Consider the following 18,897-nt stretch of genomic DNA (forward strand, 5'->3'; position numbering starts at 1 on the left):
GGAAAGATGTCTTAGATTTTCTTTCCTTCTGTTTGGCAGGTTCTAATCTGTTTATTGGGAAAACCAAGTATCCATATTTTAGTTCTTTACCATTTCTCCTTCATTTCTATCATCTTCTGTTGCTTTCATCCCTATTTTTTCTTTTGAATTCCAGGAGTGAATATGCCTGTAATAGTGTTCTATATCACTGATTCAATATGTCCTAATGTTTCTTCTGTACCTCTGATGGTGACTATGGAAGATTTTATTCATTTATTATTTACTATTATTAGCCATTATTATTTTATTATTTGTCATTATTTTATGATTGTTTGCAATTATTTACTCCTTCCTTTCTTTTTTTTAAAGTTTATTTATTTTGAGAGAGAGTACATATGCGCACACAGACAGGGGAGGGGCAGAGAGAGAGGGGGAGAGAAAGAATCCCAAGCAGGCTTCTGTCAGCAAGGAACCCGACATGGAGCTTGAACCCACAAACTGTGAAATCATGACCTGAGCTGAAATGAAGAGTCAGACACTTAACCGACAGAGCCACCCAAGAGCCCCCCTCCTTCTTTTCTTATAAGGGGACTGAATATCCTTGCCTATTGCTAGGTCACTCCCTGTGCCATCCTACTGGACACTGTGTGATTCTGTGCTCCTTAAGTCTGAACTTAGCCATATGACATCTTGTTGCCAATGGAATGTGAGTGGGTATAATGTACACCAAATCCAACCAGAAACTTTAAAAATTGTGCTAGGATATTTTTTGAAATAGATCTTTCATGCTTCTTCTGCATCTTGTGGGCAATGCTGCCTTTGTTCCTTTTTAAAAAATATCTTTCAGGAGGTTCTGTTTAGGTTTCTTTGTTAATTTTAATCACCATTAAAATATGGGATGTTTGCGGGATGCCTGGTTGGCTCAGTCAGTTGAGCATCCAACTTTGGCTCAGGTCATGATCTCACGGTTTGTGAGTTCAAGCCCTGCATCGGGCTCTATGCTGACAGCTTAGAGCCTGGAGTCTGCTTCAGATTCTGTGTCTCCCTCTCTCTCTTCCCCTTCTAGGCTCACACTCTGTCTCTCTCTCCCAAGAATGAATAAACATTTTTAAAAAAATTTTTTTAAATATGGGATGTTTGCTGATGGACAGAGTGAATGACTTCCCCTTAGGGGTCTCTTATTGTTGACTTCAAATCACACCTTGGAGACTAAGATAGAAGGCTAGTTGATAGGCACAGCCCCTAAACAAATGTCCAGTGTCTAGGTGTCCTCCATCTAGAGTGGCATTGCAGGACCAGTGAGAAACGCCATGTCCTACTGCCTGGTGATCTGTCTACTTAGGTAAAGCAAAGTCATCTGTAGTTTTCATTCCTTGTAAGAAACAATAGATAAAAGCTGTAGCCCCTACATTGTGCTTATCTCATTGTACTCTCTTCATTTTATCATCCCATTATATGCTACACTGTTGAGATTCTTCATCTCTAGTGGAGGAAGACAGCAAGGTCTTAATGGCAGGTGTTGTAGGACTTAAATGTTCTCAGACATCTTATATGGGAGGAAGTGGTTTCCGTCTGGTTTGTGAAGTCCATGTCTCAGAGAAAGATACCAGAATAAGGATAGGTGGTACATAGACTGTCTTCCTTTGCATCCCTCTCATCTATCTGATGAGCCATATCTCTGCTTTGGATGTTGGGCATCCCTCCTGGAGGCTTGGATCTCATTGACCTGTATTCTCAGTTTCTAGATCCTCATAACTTTTTTTCATCTTTGTATTCATGAGTATTTCAATGGGCAACACTTCTTATTAGGCAGCGTCTAATTTCATCATTTTCTCAAGTAGCTGCGAGTGAGTGTGGCTGAATTTCTACATTCCCATTCTAAGAACATCTTTTCCAGCTCAGCAGAGTCATGGGTGATACAAGGATCTTCATTTTCCTCAGCCTTTTCATCTGATTTACTGGGTCTTGGTGAGACCAGAGTTCTGGCAGTGACACACTGGCTGGTGGATCGGTTTCTTTTCTCTGCCATATTTTAAGGTCAGTGCTAGCAGTGCCAGGAAAGCATCTCAACTGTGACTTCTTCAAACCAGTCACATCCCAGAAAGTGTCCAGATCCTGCATCCAAATTCCTACTCCACTACTTACTAATGGTGTGAACTTGAACAAATAATCCAAATCCAGTGATTTTGTTTCTTTATCTGTAATGTAGCAGTAAAATGTCCACATTTTTTAAGTTTATTTATTTTTGAGAGAGAGAGAGAGAGAGAGAGAGAGAGAGAGAGAGAGAGAGAGAAGTTACAGAGAGAGGGGGAAACAGAGGCTCCAAAGTAGGCTCTGCACTGAGAGAGAGCAGAGATCTCAATGCAGGGCTCAAACTCACGAACCATGAGATCATGACCTGAACCTAAGTCAGATGCTCAACTGACTGAGCCACCCAGGCGCCCCAAATGCCTACATGTTTTGGTCAATACGAGGCTTAGGGAAAATGAAAGCATTACACTTGGGAAACAACTGGCACAAATTGGGTGCTCAATAAAGGTTGAGTGCAGGACTATAATTAATATGATAATGCCGTAGTCTGTTATTGTGGTTCACACTGATATTTGATATCAGTTCATATTGATACTGTGGTTCACACAGAATGCATGAAGAATAATGGGGGTTTGGTCGTATAATCCATGTTAACCCCATGCTCCTGCACCTGCATTTGTCAAGCCAATAATTAATTATCTGTGTGACTTTGGAAAAGTCCCATTCCTTTTCCATGCTTCTAGTTCCCATTTGTAAACTAAGGACACAGAACTATATCAGGGTAGAAAACAGGTTTAATCTTTATTGTTAACTCTATGTAATCAGTACTGGGGACTGAAAATACAGATTTAAAAGGATTCTGAGGCAGTGGCTGGGCTCAGGAGATAAATTTTCCGTGATCTATTCTCAATGCCTAACATGGGTAGGGAGGCTGGTCACAGCTATCCCAAATTTGTCAGGTCTAAACTAAATGTTCTCTAGGGATTGTCTCAACTCCCAATCCTCTAGTTCCTTTTCTGGGTCTTCTTGATGGGCCTTTGTAATTGGTGACATCCTGATAATAAATGGATATTTACTATCAGTGGAGTGAAAAGTTAAGAATCTGAAAGGAGAGTGGTAGACAATGAAGCCACTTCTCCAAATGGAAATAGAGTTTCTTTGAGACTTCATTGCAATTAGAGCAATAAGAAAGGAAGAAAGAAAGAAAGAAAGAAAGAAAGAAAGAAAGAAAGAAAGCAAGCAAGCAAGCAAGCAAGCAAGCTTGCCTGGGATTCTCACTCTCCCTCTCCCTCTGCCCCTTCCCTGCTCATGAGCATGCACCCTCTCTTGATAGTTCCCTAAAGTTATGCATATAAACCACATCCCAGTGATGCCATGTAGGGTTTGGAACATCATTTGCTTGTAGGTTTCTGTCCATTAACATTTAGCAATGGATACACTAGTAGGTTTAACCAAACCAGAAAGAGTTATTTCCTGATTTCCAGTTAAAAGTTATAGGTTTCTAGCAGTCATATAATTATATTAATGTGTACTACACATAGATTATTTTAGAAATTGATTTATCTACTTCCTTTGATATTTAGGATCTAAGACAAGAGTGTCTTATTTCTGGGGTAACTTGGTTAACTCGGGTAATGGGACTGGACTTTTATGAATCTTCAGGAGGAAATCATGTGAATCACTTTTCAGTCTTGGAATTTTGTGAGGAAGAATAAAACACCCAGTTGTCCATTGGACAGTTTATCCATCGTAAGCACAACATTCTCCCTGCAAGTCAGGGGTATTTGCCTTAATTTTAAAAGCTGTTCAGGTATCAGTTTCCCGCGAGGTCTTCTCTCTCTACAGTTTCTATTTGCAGGCAGGGTCTATTCTTTATACTTCCTTTTTATATGCCTCACTTCAGACAGCCATAGCATCTGTTGGGTCCTGCTATTGTAAATTTATGATCTCAGGCAAGACAAAAATCACCAGTCTGTAGTCATACTGTTCCACTCAGTATGATGAAAAACAATATTTTAGACGGTTTTCTCAGAATCCATCCATACCATGCATGAATTTTGTCCACAACGTGCCTTTATCAAGGCCCTATGATAGAAGGGCATTTGTATGGGGGGATTTATGAATATGACAGCAGCAATAAGCAGCTGAAAATAATCTATGAGGCGTTTTCAAATTACCCCTCATGAGCTGTAGTCATTGTGAAAGATAATTTGTGGTTCTCACAGAATACCCTGCAAATTGGGTCTTTCATCTGCGATGTTTTTTGTAGTTGAAACATTTCATTTCTCATATTAGCAAGTGATAACTCTGCATTTGTTAATCTAAACAATTTGATTTATATTTTTCTGTGCTGAGAGGCTGTTGACATTTCAGGGTAAGTAATTATTTTCATTGCCAACTGCTGTTTGTGGTGACTGTAGGCAAAAGATCAAAATCTGAATATACATAGGCATTGTTTTAATCATTTGCCTTAAAGACTATTCATAAAACAGGAATCTGTTTGCCTGAGTTATCGTCTGTACTTAGAAATCTAGTAGGACATGGGTGTTGATGAGTGAGGATTCTAGCCACATTCAGGGTTTTCTGCAGCGTATTGGAAGCTCTCTCATGTAACCACTGTGGGTGGGGGATCGGGGTTGACCTGCAGTGTCACCAAACCTCCGGCAGAACACTGTGCACTCGCGATCTTAAGTCACAGTGGTGAGAAGAAGCACGTGTTATTGGCCTGGGTACCACCCAGCTTTTGTAACACTTGTTGAAGTATCTCGGAGCTGGTTGCCAGGATTACATGACCGATGCTCACAAAAACACCTCTCACCGTGCCTGGTACCTAGTGCAAGCTCTGGAAAGGTTTGGTGAAATTGGGACGACATATGAAAAGATCTTCTAAATTTCCTTTCTTGTGTTGCCTTCTTGGCCAAGGACTTACAGCCCAGGACAAGGGCAAGAATGAGTTTTTTCACCTGGAAATAACCACTGTGTCCTTAGACTGGATGCTTAGCCTTGCCCACTGAAGTGCCTCCCAAGGCAGAGCAGGAAAGAGGCCCCAGGGCTTGGGATGGAGTTGTTAGAACAGCCAGCTTTCTCTGGGGTCTGTTTTTGATCTTAAAATCCATGATGAGTTTTCAATCTACTTTCAACATATCGAGGTTTATTTTAACATTCAGAAAAAAATTAACATCAAAGTTGATACGTCCCCCCCCACTGCCCCCAGAAAATCATTTAGCAAAATTGCTCCTCTAAGAAGATGGTCCATCTTTAGCTTGTGGTATGTGGGGCCCACACTAGTTGTGAGTCTCTGTGGGCAGGTGTAGATGGCCTCTGTGATGATTAGGGGTGCATAGGTGTGTGTCCTGCAGGGTGGGCTGTGGTAGGTTCATCCTTATTTCCCTTGGCCTCTTTATACTATTGGCCAAGGCTCTGGCTGCATCAGACAGGGAGAAAATAACTCCTGCCTGTGTGGACCTCCCATTCACATTCCAGGTTAGGGAATGGACTACTAATTTAGGATCCAAACTGAGTTTTACATGGCCTGAAGGAGTGAATGTAGAGCCAGTGCCCTGAATGGCAAATGTGTTTTATCCTTTGAACCAATTCCAATTGATTAGTTCTGGTTGCCTACAGTGCTGTCTTAAGAAGGCATCTGTGTTGCATCAAGGCTCAGCTGGGAGGAGTGCTGGGATTGATTAGCGATGTCTGTCAAGGCCTCTGGAGGGACAGCTGACCCTATATTTGCCATTCTCTGCTTTTGACATGTCCTTAACTCCTCTCTGTAAAATGATTTTAATACTAACAGGTGACTCTAAGTGTGAGATACGGACTCATGAGAGAGAGCAGGTAGATGACATTTTAAGAAAACCTAACATGAGAAAATGCAAATTTACAAAATACATAAATCTGGAGCCAATTATTGCCATTACAGAAAGATTCCATGAAAGGTTCCTTTAAATAGCGAGCTCCCCTACTGCATTAAAATGATGATTTAATTTACAAAAATTCACTTTGCATGCAACTCTTCAGGACTGTGTCCATGGAGTAAAGCAGGCCACACCTGATTTTTTTAAACCTAGGCCCAAACAATATTCAGGATGGCTGCTGCCACCTAACTTGAGTCTCTTGATGATTTCCACTCTCCCCAGACTTCCTTCCTACTTCCTACCCCAGAGTGTTGAGTAGACAATCTGGGTGGTGGTCAACAGCTGCTGGCTTCCACCCTGCCACGGCTGCATTTCATTAGTGGGTAAACTGATTGCTCCGAGTATGTTTATGTGTGGGTGTGGTTGTACAAGTCTGTGCACTCGGTGCACTATGTATGTAGATACAGATACACACAAGCCATTATCTTGCTCTCAGCCCACCCTAAATTTGTTCCTGCTGTAAGAGTTATAAATGGAAGGTTCCAATCGCCTGGTGGATACAGCCTTCTGGTAACATGTGCCCTGGATTCCAGCTCCCCATCCTCTTAGTGTTTGTTTATATGTTATTTACCCTTGCATCAGAAAACTTCCCCAGACCCTGAGCCTGAGTCCCATTATCCAGACATGGAACCCTCCTCTTCCTCTGTGGCCTCGAAAGCCCCAAATGGTTTTCTGATTTAGAAAATTAAATATAATCTGACTCTTGTGGCAAGCTATGCAATTCCCAACCAACAGACTCTCCCATTAAATATATAACATGCAGAACATCTAAAAGTATCACTGATCTCACATGAATTTGAATTATAGAGGCATTCAGTGCCCCTCGGGTAAGATAGCCAGCTTCTTCCCAGGCACTCAAAATTGGGCAGTTTTCCAGTGGACCATAAAGCTCCCGGGAATGAGGACTAGTGCGTGTGTTTGAATTTCTGATGCTCTTTAAAGCCACGTAAGTCAGGGAAGAGTACCTGAGAGGTAGATCTTCCCTTTCGCAGGGTACGGCCTTCCCCCACACAGAGTAACTGCAGTAACTTCTCAGACGCAGAGCACAAGTATTGTCTCTGTTTCAACATGGTATTTTTTAAATCTCAACATAATTTTTCCCTGGGGATGTTTTTTGTTTTCCTTTTGAAAAAAGCAAAATGAGACCGTCACAGTGAACGCATCAGCCTGACTCCACACTCTCTTCTGGCCTAACGTGATTCTTCCTCTTTGAGGTGGAGGCTTTCAGGCTTGTGCGAGGTCATGCGGCCCTTTCCCTTCCATCTTCACAGGCTCGTCCGTCTGAGCCAAGCGCCCCCCATTGTACTGCGCTGTGACAGCCGCATAGGTACAGCCGTAGATGGCGGCTGCCAGCATCATGAGACACACGATCCCACACACAACCCCGGTGATGACGACGGTGGCCACCGCGTGACGCAGGTTAACCGGCCTCGGCTTGGGTTTGAGCTCACATTCCGAGTGGTCTCGCTGCCCCGTGCTGGGGCTCTCAGGAGACCCGGGGCCCGGCCGGTGGGCAGAACCCAGCTGCTGCACCCCCCATGTCCCCACACCCAGAGAAGGGAAAGGGCAGGGCTGGTACAGCTCATGAGGGATCTTCAGGAGGTCCTTCCCCTTCCAGGTGTCGGGTGACACACAGGTGACACTGTCTGTTATTCCCCCTTTAAAAAACAAAAGCAAAGGCTGACAACAGAGTCTGGTAGGACTGAATTCCAAAATCCTCAGCCTGCAAAAGCTTAGGCAGATATGATTTATAAAGCACCTTTTTCCCCATCTTTGGAGTCAAAGGACTTTATGACTTTAGGATTTCTAAGTTGGCTAAATGCTAGAAACGTTACACACTAAATGGGCAATTATGTATGACCAAGAATTCGTTAGAATCCAAGTCACTGCTACCTGATAAATGCTGAGGGAAAAGCCCTGTAGAAGCTGACAAGAAGGGGAACTGGAGGCCAACCTGAGGCACAATATGCCTGCCACTCATCACCACCACCCCCCAAAGAACCCCGCCCCACGAGACAGGTACTGTACCAAATTCCCACCAGAAATCTGAAACAACAGGTAAATGAAATAAATGTCCTTTGCTGTGATGTTATGTGTTAATTACAAAGACCCCATGTGTCTACCACCTGTCTTCAGTGATGCCAAAAGGGAAGGTCAATGGCCTTTTGAGTGTTTGTGTGTCTTTGACAGTAATATTAGTTTAATTCATGGGATTAAGTACAATTAATGTGTCTCCTCGGGCCTTGGAACATTCAGTAATTTGAGTACCGAACTTTCCAGCGCGTTATTAGAGCCAGTTTCCATTCTCTGTAAGGTGATTGATTTCCTCAGGTATGTAGACTAGTGTTGTTCAGGGGTGGGGGGTGGATTTGGGTGCCCAGTAATTGTTTTCTAGAAAGAGCACTGAGCTAACAGATTTCATTCTGGCCACATATGACCACTGATTTACTGTTTGACCTCTGGCAAATTGATTTCTCTGGTTAGATCTTTTGCCATTAAAACACCGTATTTGTATCTGATTCGATAGTTTACAAAGTGCTGCTAGAGAAGTCCTCACAACTGTGCTCTAATGGGTAATTCTTGTCCAAGGTCACCCAGGCCATAAGTGGGTGGATCAGCACTCAAACCCTGCCCTTCCTCTTGATCCCAGTTTTCCCACTGCACTCACAGCCTCTCTCCACCTCCTCCTCCCTTTTCTCCCTCTCCTCTGGAGCCTCCTGAGGTCAGTGGAGTAAACACAATGACCTTCAGTTAGGCCCTTTGACCAGTCAGAACTTGGCTTGCATGACCTCAGCTCCCCCAGCTTAGCTCCCCCAGCTGCCATGAACTCCTCCCCCAGGATGGCTGTGAAGCCTGGCACCACTCTTGGCCAAGTTAGGTTCTTTGTACACACCACAGGTGGATTATGGAATTATGCAAGAAAAATCACATGCAGGAGATGGTCACTTCAATGTAATTATAACCTGTTGCACAGCTTCCGTCCACTGTCTGGGTCTCATAAGCAGAGTCCTACAAGGCCCTGTGAGTAGATGGGGCCATTTTGTAGTGCAAGCATTATCATGGCCCAGGTCACACTGGGATTAGTGGCTATGGCAAAATTCAACCCATACTTTTTGGTCACCACTGCTTGAAACTGAATGGCCTATGACTAGTGTCTCTTAGGTCCCTCCTGGCTTCTTCAGTAATCCCCTGAGGCAAGAGCCCCAACTCTAGAGCAAAAAGGTATCAGAAGTATTTCTTCCTTTCCTGAGCTCATATGCAGGAGGCCAGAGGTACAGGGTGGTTGCTCCTGATGAACCCTGGGTGTCCTTAGGCTATGCTGAGACTATAGATCCCTGCCTCATGGACCATTTCATGCCTCTGCCCAGCAACTTGTTATAAGACAGAAGGCCACAGAAACTGAAATGAAGTCTAAGAAGAAGTAATGACATTTAAACTGGCCAAAGAACACTGAGATGCCCCCCAGGGAAAGAAAGGCTGCCAGCCATGGGACCAGCAATTCTACCAGCTGACCCATTCTTAGACTGGGGTGGTCCACCCCATCACTCCAGGCTTACACAGTATCTTCTCCAGTTTAAAGCTTCCTTATGATCAATATTAGGGTGGGACTCATGGCCTTGGGACCCACAGTGCTGAGGAAATACACAGGCTGGAGCCAGGGACATCCTGGAAGTCAGAGGCTATGGCTGCCAAGAGCTCCCTGGCCACCTGTGCAGCTGTGTCCTTGGGATTCACCTCCCAGCCTTCCACTACCATCTCCTCAGCCATGACCCCAAAAGGCAAATCTGCTGATGACAGCTTGAGCGTCATCAAGGGAAAGGCCCCCTCCCTTCTAGATTCATAGCAGCTGATAATGCAAGAAGCTGCAGCTTGCCGAGCCCTCATTATCCCCTATCTGGCCACCGGTAACTCTTAACCAGTGTCTTGGAAGAAATTGGATTCAGATTTTGAGTCTGTGACTTAGCTGTGCCACCATAAGCAAGTACTTGGTCATTCTTTGCCCCTGCTTGCTCATCTGGAAAGTGGGAGGGGAGGGTAATGGTGAAATTCATCTCACAAGATCACTCTGAGGTTCAGTTGGGTGAAGTATGTCAAGTATTTAACACAATACCTAACTGTAAATGTTACAGTTAGCTATTGACAAGAAGATGATTTGAATACTCTTGAATGGAGAGAGAGGAATACAGATTACAAAATCTATGTGCCTCCTTTTGTGAAGGAGATGTTTAGTAGGTATTCATGAAAGCACATTTTTTGGCTCTTGAGCCCACAGGAAGGCAAAATTTCCCCGCCCATTGTAGTCAGGTTGGGGACTTAGTTCTGGCCCATGGAAATAATGAATGCCACTTTCAGGCCACAAAACCACCTGCTTAATCCTCCATGTGATCTATTCCCACTTGATGGTGACCTTAGAGGCCACGTGGTAAAGTGGCACCATCAGAATCTGGAAGGGGCTTATGTCCATGAATGACTGCATGGGACCCAGCCCCACCTCACCCCTTGGTTCTAACGAGAGTAAGCAACAGACTTTAATTGTGCTCATCACTGACACGGGTGTCATATCCACCAGCCCGTCCTAATACTGTTAGTGTTTGTATTTATTTATGTAGCCTTTGAAAAATAAGGTCTTGACCAATATCTGTTTTGCCTTATTCAGTATCTATTGTTCATGATGCAATCTGAGAATCAGAATGTGCTCCAGGAACTTTCTGGCTTAACTCTGTCAGCTTCCACCTGGTGATGCTGAGAGGTTGGGAGGGACATTAATGTGCCCAGAGGTCAAAGTTTGTGAGTTTGTGGCAGAGTAGGGGAGCTTTCTTCTAGCCCATGCTGCTTCTAGTATCCTGGACCTGGCAACTATCTTTTGTCAAGAAATGTTCTTTGATGAAAACTTTCTTTCTGTGATGGTTTAGTGTATGCTTAGAATTTAGTCAGAACACAATTGCTAAAGCCACTTTGCCTCTAGGTGTGAAAAGTTTTAATTGCAGCCTTTTATTAGAATGACTTTTGCCACATTGCATGCCCCCTGTTGTAGGTCAACTTGAAGATTATTTGGCTAGTGATAGGCTATTTGCTGTTATATTGTTGAGAGGGATTCTTAGTTCAGTATCAGTATTGTATGTCTGAACTCATATTGTGTTCTATCCCCCTTCCCTCTATGTGACAGCTACAACCATCCAGACTTTTCTGATCCCCTAATTCATGTCTATAGCTCTGATAGCTTCCTGAGTTAGAGGCTCAAACATACAGCCACCAACTCAACAGCACCCACAATATATATGGGTATATATTGGATATATAATGGGCATCCTGAACTTGACTCGCCCCAAATTCAACTCTCGATTTATGGTCTCCCCCATATACTAGCCCACTTGCCAAAGAAGGCAGCATCAAGACCTGCACTGCAACCTGTTCTAACTCAATGCTAGCCTATAATCAATGGGAAGTGGAGGTCTGTCCCTTATCAGCCCCTGGCGTCACTATTTATGTGGTCAATCTTACAGGACAATACAAATTGATTTTCCCATAATAAACTCTCTTTTCTTCATTTCCCATTCCAGTCCATTTGCAATTTCTATCTGTTCAGTATTCCAAGTATCTCCCAAAGTTGGTCATTTCTCATAACACTGGTCTGAGCTACCATCTTCTTTTCCCTGGGTGACTGAAATCAGTTTCTCCCCTAATCCCCTTGCTGCTGCTTCTGCAGCCTGTTGTCTGTTCTCCCTAGAGTCACCAGAGTCACCTTTTGACATGTAATTAGATATTGTTCCCTTGACTAGAATTCTTTAAGGGATTTCCATTTCATCTAAAATAAAATCCAAATGACTCAGCCCGCTCTGCACATTCCTACCTGACCTGGCCCCTGAGTACTTGTGTTGCCTCATCTCTCTGCTCTCTCAGCCCCTTCCTCTGTTCTAGCCACTTTTTGTCCCTCTTTTGTCTCTCAGTCAAGCCAAGCTTACTCCCCTGTCAGACCTTTTGCACTTTCTATCCTTTTTCCCAATTATCTCATGGCTCATTTCTCCTCCTTGTTCAGGTTCTGCTCACCCATGTCACCTCCTTGGAGAGGTCTTTCCTGTCCTTCCTGTCTGCAGTGGGACCCCCATCCTATCACTGTCTCTCCCCTCACCCTGCCTCATTGTTTTCCCAGTGCCAAGTGCTGTCTGAACTTAGATATTTATTGGCCATCTTATTTAACATCTGTTTCTGTTATCCGCTTGTAACCTCCATGATAGTAGAGATTTTCTTGTTCACATTTTCTCATTGCCTAGAAAAGTGCCTGGCACATAAGTGGCACTCAAGTATAGGAATGAAGGAATGAATGAATGAATGATGCTTGAAGGTTAAGAGGAAAGAAGCATTGTGCTATAGAGGAAAGAATGTATGGCCAAGACCCAACAGTCATTCATGCTATTCTTATCTGTGCTTCTACTCCGTCATTTTGGAGAAGTCACTGATCATCTCTGGGCCTCCATTTCCCATTGATTATAGGCTAGCATTGAGTTAGAAGGGATTGGAAAACTTTTCTATAAAGAGCCAAATAGTTAATATTTTAAGCTTTGCCAAATAGTCTCTGTCACAACTATTCAGCTTTGCCTTTATAGTGCAAAACAGCTAAGGACATGATAAATCAGCCTGGATGTCTCCCAATAAATATTTACGAAAACAGGAGTGGGGCTGGATTTTGCCCTTGGGCTGTAGTTTGGTGACCCTCTGGGTGATTTCCAGAGCCCCCATCTTTAATATTTTAGATTCTTTTTCCTTGATTTTATCATCTGGTGAAGAAATAGTAAACAACTTTAGAGAGGGGTCCCTATTGCATCCAATTTCAATAACAGTGGTATTTGCTAAAGCAGAAGGGATAATCTTAGGGAAGATTTGTAGCTATCAAATTGGTAGATGCATACACAGGGGGAAATTCCCAAGGAGAGACCAGGCTGGATCACACTTGAAAATTAGAGTTTGGTGCCACTTTGGAGCTGAGCAGTTATTGAGGGGGTGATTGAATTTCCCTCCTTCTTAGGGGCCTGCAGCTCTCAGATAAGTAATGTTGTTAATCAAAAAGTGGAAAGTTGTCTCCGTGAATCATGTTTGTAGATGCATTTAAATCCTGAATTTAAACAGTCTCTAATGACTCACTGCCTCTCTTGCCATACCATGAAATGACATCAGTGTGAAAAAGCTTACACTGGCCCCTCACACACTCCTCGATGTTCCTTCTAATGCAGACAACAGATGAGGTTCATCCTAAGCCGGTAACACACAGATGAGAGGTTCCAGATAGACGTTACTGACCTTTATAGATAAATTTCTCCAGCCAGAGTTTAAGACTGAGCAGGTGGCAATTGCATTTCCAGAGGTTGTCCTTGAGAAATAAAAGCCTCACGTTGGGCATGGATTCTAGGAGCTCTCGATCAAGCTGCTGAAGCTGGTTTTGTTGAATTGCAAATACCGTCAGGTTCTCCCAAGGCTTACCCAGGGATATGGGAAGGTGGCTTATGTTGTTTGATGACAAATCAAGCTCCCGCAGCTGTGGGAGGGAATGGAAAAGTCTGCTTTCCAGAGAATGCAGGGAGTTCTGGGTTAGGTTTAAGACCTGCAAGTGCTGAAGTCCATGGAAGACTCCAGGGGCCAGATCTGAAAGGGAATTGTTGTACAAGTTCAGGGTCCTGAGGTGTGGCACCGACCTGAATGCAAAAGCAGGGAGCTGGTGTATCTGGTTATCTTGCAAGTGCAGCGTTAGGGTCTGAGGAGGCAAATCGGGAGGGATTTCAGCCAGACCCTGCCGGCTGCAGTCTACAGACCGTGAGGGTGAGTGACAGCGGCACCTCGTGGGGCAGCCACACACCACCCGGAGCAGGAAGATCACACTGGAAAGCAGAAGCAGTTCACCTGCAAGCAACAAAAAGAAATTGAGATCAGAACCAATCTGCAAGTGATGTCAGTGTTTGTCCCCCCTTTGAAATCACAAGGACAGTGACTCGGAGCCAGCTAACATCTACAACCTGTACGAGACATTCTGTCACTCCCCATACTTAGGAAAGTCGGGCTGGGCTGGGTTCCTCCCCAGCGTGGTCAGCTGTTGCACACCCTGTGCTAACTATGGTCAGAGGCCTCGGGAAAAATACTTTCTTGGTGGCTCAGTAATAGGGAGATGGAAGGCTGTCAAATAGAAAGGTGAAAAAAGTCTTGGGGGGCACATGCCTGTTGTAGGGTGCAGCAGAATTATATGAGGACAGAAGTTTAGAAAAATAGCAGGTCAGTCAGATATTCATATTTCCAAAAGGTATGCTCCAGATCGGTGCCATCCAATGGAACTTTCTGTGGTGATGGAAATGCTCTGTATTTGCTGTCTAGTATGGTAGTTGTTAGCTGCATGTGGCTACTGAGCTCTTGTGGCTACTGCAACCAAGGAACTGAATTTTTATTTGTATTTAATTTTAACTAATTTAAATTTATTAAAAAATTTTTTTTACATTTATTCATTTTTGAGAAAAAGAGACAGAGCATGAACAGGGGAGGGCCAGAGAGAGAGAGAGAGAGAGAGAGAGAGAGAGAGAGAATCCAAAGCAGGCTCCAGGCTCCAAGCTGTGAGCACAGAGCCCGGCGCAGGGCTGGAACTTAGAAACCGTGAGATCATGACCTGAGCTGCAGTTGGATGCTTAACCAACTGAGCCACACAGGCGCCCCATTAGTTAATTTAAATTTAAATAGCCACATGGTGGCAGTGGTTACCATATTGGATAGGGTAGGTTTACAGTATTCCTATATATTGATGTCGTGTTTGCAGGTATAATTCCATGAATGATTATCATGTCTACTTTTTATTCAAGAGATTTTAAAAATGCAGAAAAGCATGTAACAAACACCCATATTCCTATAACAAAGTTCTGTCAATCATTCATAGTTTGTCATATTTTTCACCTCTTTTTTCTTTTAACTTAAAGAAACAAAGCATTACTGAAATCCCTTTGATTAGCACCCAAGTGATGTTTTCCAGCATGAACCCTCCTCACCCCTACCATCACCAATATATCCCTCTAGGCCTTTAACAAACAATACTTCATAACAACAATAGCAAACAGTCATGTATCCCATGTTTTGAGCCAGGCACCATTATAAGTGCATTATATATATAATCTTATACATTTAATCCTCATGACCTTGTAAATCTGGTTTCATTATTATCCCCATTATAAAGGTGAGGAAACTGAGGCACAGAGAAGCTAAATCATTTGTCCAAGGTCACGTAGACAATGAGTAGCAGAATCGTGATTTGAACCCAGTCTGCTTCCAGAGTCTGCCAGGATCCTTATCTGCTATGTTTTACCACCTGTAAAACTTTTATACCCCCCCCCCCACACACACGCTACATGATGTTTTATATACTGTGTTTTAAGACTACATAAATATAGTCCTTGGCACATCTCATTCTGCAATTTACTCTGTTCACTCAAAGCTGACTTATCCATGCAGATATCTAGAGGGTTTGTTCATTCCTTTTAAGTGCTATAGACAATTCCGTGGTGACACCATGCCAGATTTAATATTTAGCCATTCCCTTACTGGTGGGCATTTGAGTTTCTGCTGCTTGCCTTCACTACAGATGATGCTGCAGAGAGCGGCCTTGCACGGGACAACCTGACCATGCAGAAATTATAAAGAGGGTCTCTGGAATCAACAGGAGCTTCCTCAGAAAGTTCAGAGAGGATGCTGGATTGACATTTTTTTAGATACTGCTAGATCATTGTCCAGAGTAGCTATAATTCTTCCTGTTTTGTTCCAGAGATTTGAATTTCAAAATATGGCAAGGACATTTTGTTAAATTGGCAGAGGAATTCACAAGGCCACACAATAATATTTAAAACTCAAGATGTTTTCTACGTATAGAGAGAGCTCTTAGAAGAGGTCATTTGTTTGTTTGCTTTGGGCCTTGAGTAGGGAAATAGACAATGTGGCTGTCCAATGCACTGGGCCTCTGAATTCTCTACTGATATGAACAGTGCCTAGGGCAACAGGGAAGATATGTGGAGAGTCTTCTGAAAATTCTGCTTCATTTAGTTTAGCTCAAGGGATATAGAACATCAGAGTCCCCTTCCCTGTTCCAAAATATAAAAGAGCAAAATCCTTGTTTCCCTTTCTGTAATTTTGCAAATAATCTAAATGACTCTTTTCAAAGCCAACACATCTTCCTGGGAGAGGGCTATGGGGCTCAGGCATCAATTAGTTGCACAAAATCTAATCTGAAGCCAGAGAACAGGTTTTCCACAGAGTCCACTAATCTATTAATGAAAGCCTTGTCCTTCTGAGCTTGTATCCAGCTTGTTCCTTCTTCCTTAGGTCCCACTCCCCCACCTGCCCAAGGGGATGATATGTGAACTCCAACTTGAAGCGCTGTATTTTCTATGAAATGGCCTGCAGCATGCCGACTGCATATCCAACGATAGCTGAGCACATTTGTCCCCACACCCTTCTTTGGACCCAATGTGGCACAAATATACATTCCCCACTAGAGACATTTTCTCAATCTGTTTGGTCTTTAGGGAAATACAACCTGGAAGTAGGCTTCCCACAGATACCTTGCAGAAGGGACCCCTTTCCTCTCATGGACAGAGAACTTTTCTAAAGCAGGAGGGGATACATCATGGCTCACCTTTCATGACTGAATCTCCGCAAGCTTCCTTGCTGAACCCGTGGCCCACCTCTATTAATCTGCAGATCAACAAACCGAGGGCATGGCAAACCCAGAGCCCAGCTTGTCATTCACTTTTTCTGAATCCCGCTTGTGCTTTATCTTCAATGCAGCAAAGGGTTGTGGCTTCCAGGAGACTGCTTATTGAAGCAATGCTTCCACCGTCTCCATCTGGCTGGGATTGTTTTCCATAAGAGGATCTTTTGATTGGGCCCCTCTTCTTTCTTAAAGTGTCGGCCTCCCCAAGATCACCCTTGCTTTTCCCATTCAGATGGCGAGCCCCAGAGAGAATGTTTGTCAAACCTCAGTGAACAGCTGTAGCATTCAAACATGACCTCGATGGCTCAGCCTTTTTGATTATTTAATCTGCTTGAAGTCCAGGGCACTGAAATAAAACTGCCTTCTTAATCCGGTGGTGGCTTCTGAATTCTGTTGACTTATTAACCATGCTGTGTCAACCCCCGTCGGGTTGGGGGACGCTCGCCGTGGCTCCTCGATCTGGGGGTCTAGCAACAGAGCCAGCAGAGTGTGTAATATGAGGACAAATTGGCCTGCTGGAGGCTGACACGGTCTCCACAGTGCACTCGTTTCGTCTTATTCAGCCAACATCCGTAGGGATTAGCTTGTGTTGACAGGGTCTTGATGCTCTGAAATTCATAGTCATGGCTTCCTTTAGTGGACATCACAGTCTCTTCTCACTGGTGCCACAAATACTTCTCAGCTGCTCCTTTGCTTTCTCCCCCCGAACTGACCTTTCGGTTCGCCTGACTTTGGAAATACTTCTCAGTCTTTCATCATTTCCCTGATGCTGAGGTTCTGGCCCTTCCCTCATTTTTCACGTCTGAAACAATAAAGCTGCCCCATGAGCACCAGGTGTCCATGAACTGTGGCTGTTCCCTAGTTGAAGCTGCTGGGAGCTTTCCCACTGGGGACTGGAACGTTCTTTGAATGTGCAAATCCCCCCGTCATTTGCTGAGGTGGGGTTTCAGTGTCTGAGGCTTCTCCTCAGCGAGGCCAAAATGCTCCCACGCCCAAGGCGACTGCAAGGAAGGTGAAAACCGTGCTTTTACTGATGTAGCATGAAGTGGCAGTGTAATAGAGCAGTTGAGTGTGGGATTGGGAATTAGATGGGTCTGGATTTGGATTCAGCTTCACCATTCACCAGCCCGATGTCTCTGGGCGAGTGAGTCTCCCTCTGGGATCCTAATAGCCTCATCTTTAACACAGGGATAGTGATATTTTTGGCTTCACAAGATTGCTCCAAGGATTCAATTAAAGCAAGCAATGCGTGTCATGGCCCTGAATGCTTTAGTAAATGTTCACGGTTACCCATGAGAATGCCTGGCAGGACCTCTATGCTGCTAGCGTCCAAAGCACAGCCTTGACTCGACAGGGAGGAGGATGACGCTGACCAAAGACCAGGATATCTGGGCCCTCATGCCACGCTGGTGGGACCGAGGGAGGAGGACCCTTGTGAATGAAGTTGAAAAACCAGATTGTGACCATCCTTAAGAGCCTGCACTTTGGGAATCCCTTGCCTCCTTTGGCCATGCCCCTTCCAGTCTCACAGAACCCAATATAACCATCCTGCCCCCTCCCTGAAAAGTCCACTTTACCCAGCCTGCTATCTTTTGTCCTTTTCTGCAACGTTCTTGGAATACCGGTGATACCATGGAGGAAAGTCAGGTGTAGGTAACAGAGAGCCATTTAAATCTTAATAAGGGCTAAATCCTTCCTTCCTCCCTCCTTCCCCTCCTTCCTATGTATTTTCAGGTGCACAGAATTTAATAATAATCATTCCTAGATGATCTGTGACCAGTGTAGCATTCAGTCATTGATGCATCATCATATAACACACACCTATGAACCTAACTCTCACTCTAAGAACTAGAAAGTTACCAGTAATTTGCATCAACCTGTGTGTCTCTGTCTTTCCCTGGAGTCAGCAAACATTTTTGTGTAAAGGTAAACATTACATAAAAGTAAACATTTTAGACATTGAGGGCCATACAGTCTCCATACGGTCCCTGTCACAACTGCTCAACCCTGATGTAGTGCAGAGCCAGCCATAGACAGTCTGTAAAAAAAAAAAAAAAAAAAAAAAGATGTGCCTGTGCTCCAATAAAACTTTATTTACAAAACCAGGTGGAGCACTGGATTGGCACACAGGTCATAGTTTGCAAGCCCTGCTCGAACCCATCCCCTAGCCACTGCCGTCACTCTCCTCCACCACCAAGGTTACCCACTCAGCTGCACATACCCGCCAGCCTGTCTCCT

At 44.0% G+C, this 18,897-nt stretch overlaps 2 protein-coding genes across 3 annotated transcripts in view; one reads left to right on the forward strand and one right to left on the reverse strand.

The window, feature by feature from the left end:
- Positions 1 to 17,360, reverse strand: part of LRTM1 (leucine rich repeats and transmembrane domains 1) — a 30,004-nt gene extending 12,644 nt beyond the window's left edge. The window contains exons 1-3 of one of the 2 annotated variants that reach the window (XM_015537455.2): positions 16,582 to 17,360; positions 13,224 to 13,820; positions 3,283 to 7,585 (exon numbers count right to left, since the gene is read on the reverse strand). In XM_015537455.2, the coding sequence (XP_015392941.2) occupies positions 7,152 to 7,585; positions 13,224 to 13,820; positions 16,582 to 16,588 (1,038 nt within the window). In that variant the 5' untranslated portion in view covers positions 16,589 to 17,360 and the 3' untranslated portion in view covers positions 3,283 to 7,151. Of the gene's footprint in view, positions 1 to 3,282; positions 7,586 to 13,223; positions 13,821 to 16,581 lie in introns of those variants that run through there. The other variant, XM_042979173.1, reaches the window with a different exon arrangement.
- The window catches only part of CACNA2D3 (calcium voltage-gated channel auxiliary subunit alpha2delta 3), an 858,555-nt gene that overhangs the window by 714,541 nt on the left and 125,117 nt on the right, over positions 1 to 18,897 (forward strand). The gene's annotated exons all lie outside the window — the stretch shown is intronic.

Source organism: Panthera tigris, chromosome A2 (genome assembly GCF_018350195.1).
Source record: "Panthera tigris isolate Pti1 chromosome A2, P.tigris_Pti1_mat1.1, whole genome shotgun sequence".
Taxonomy (NCBI): Eukaryota; Metazoa; Chordata; class Mammalia; order Carnivora; family Felidae; genus Panthera; species Panthera tigris.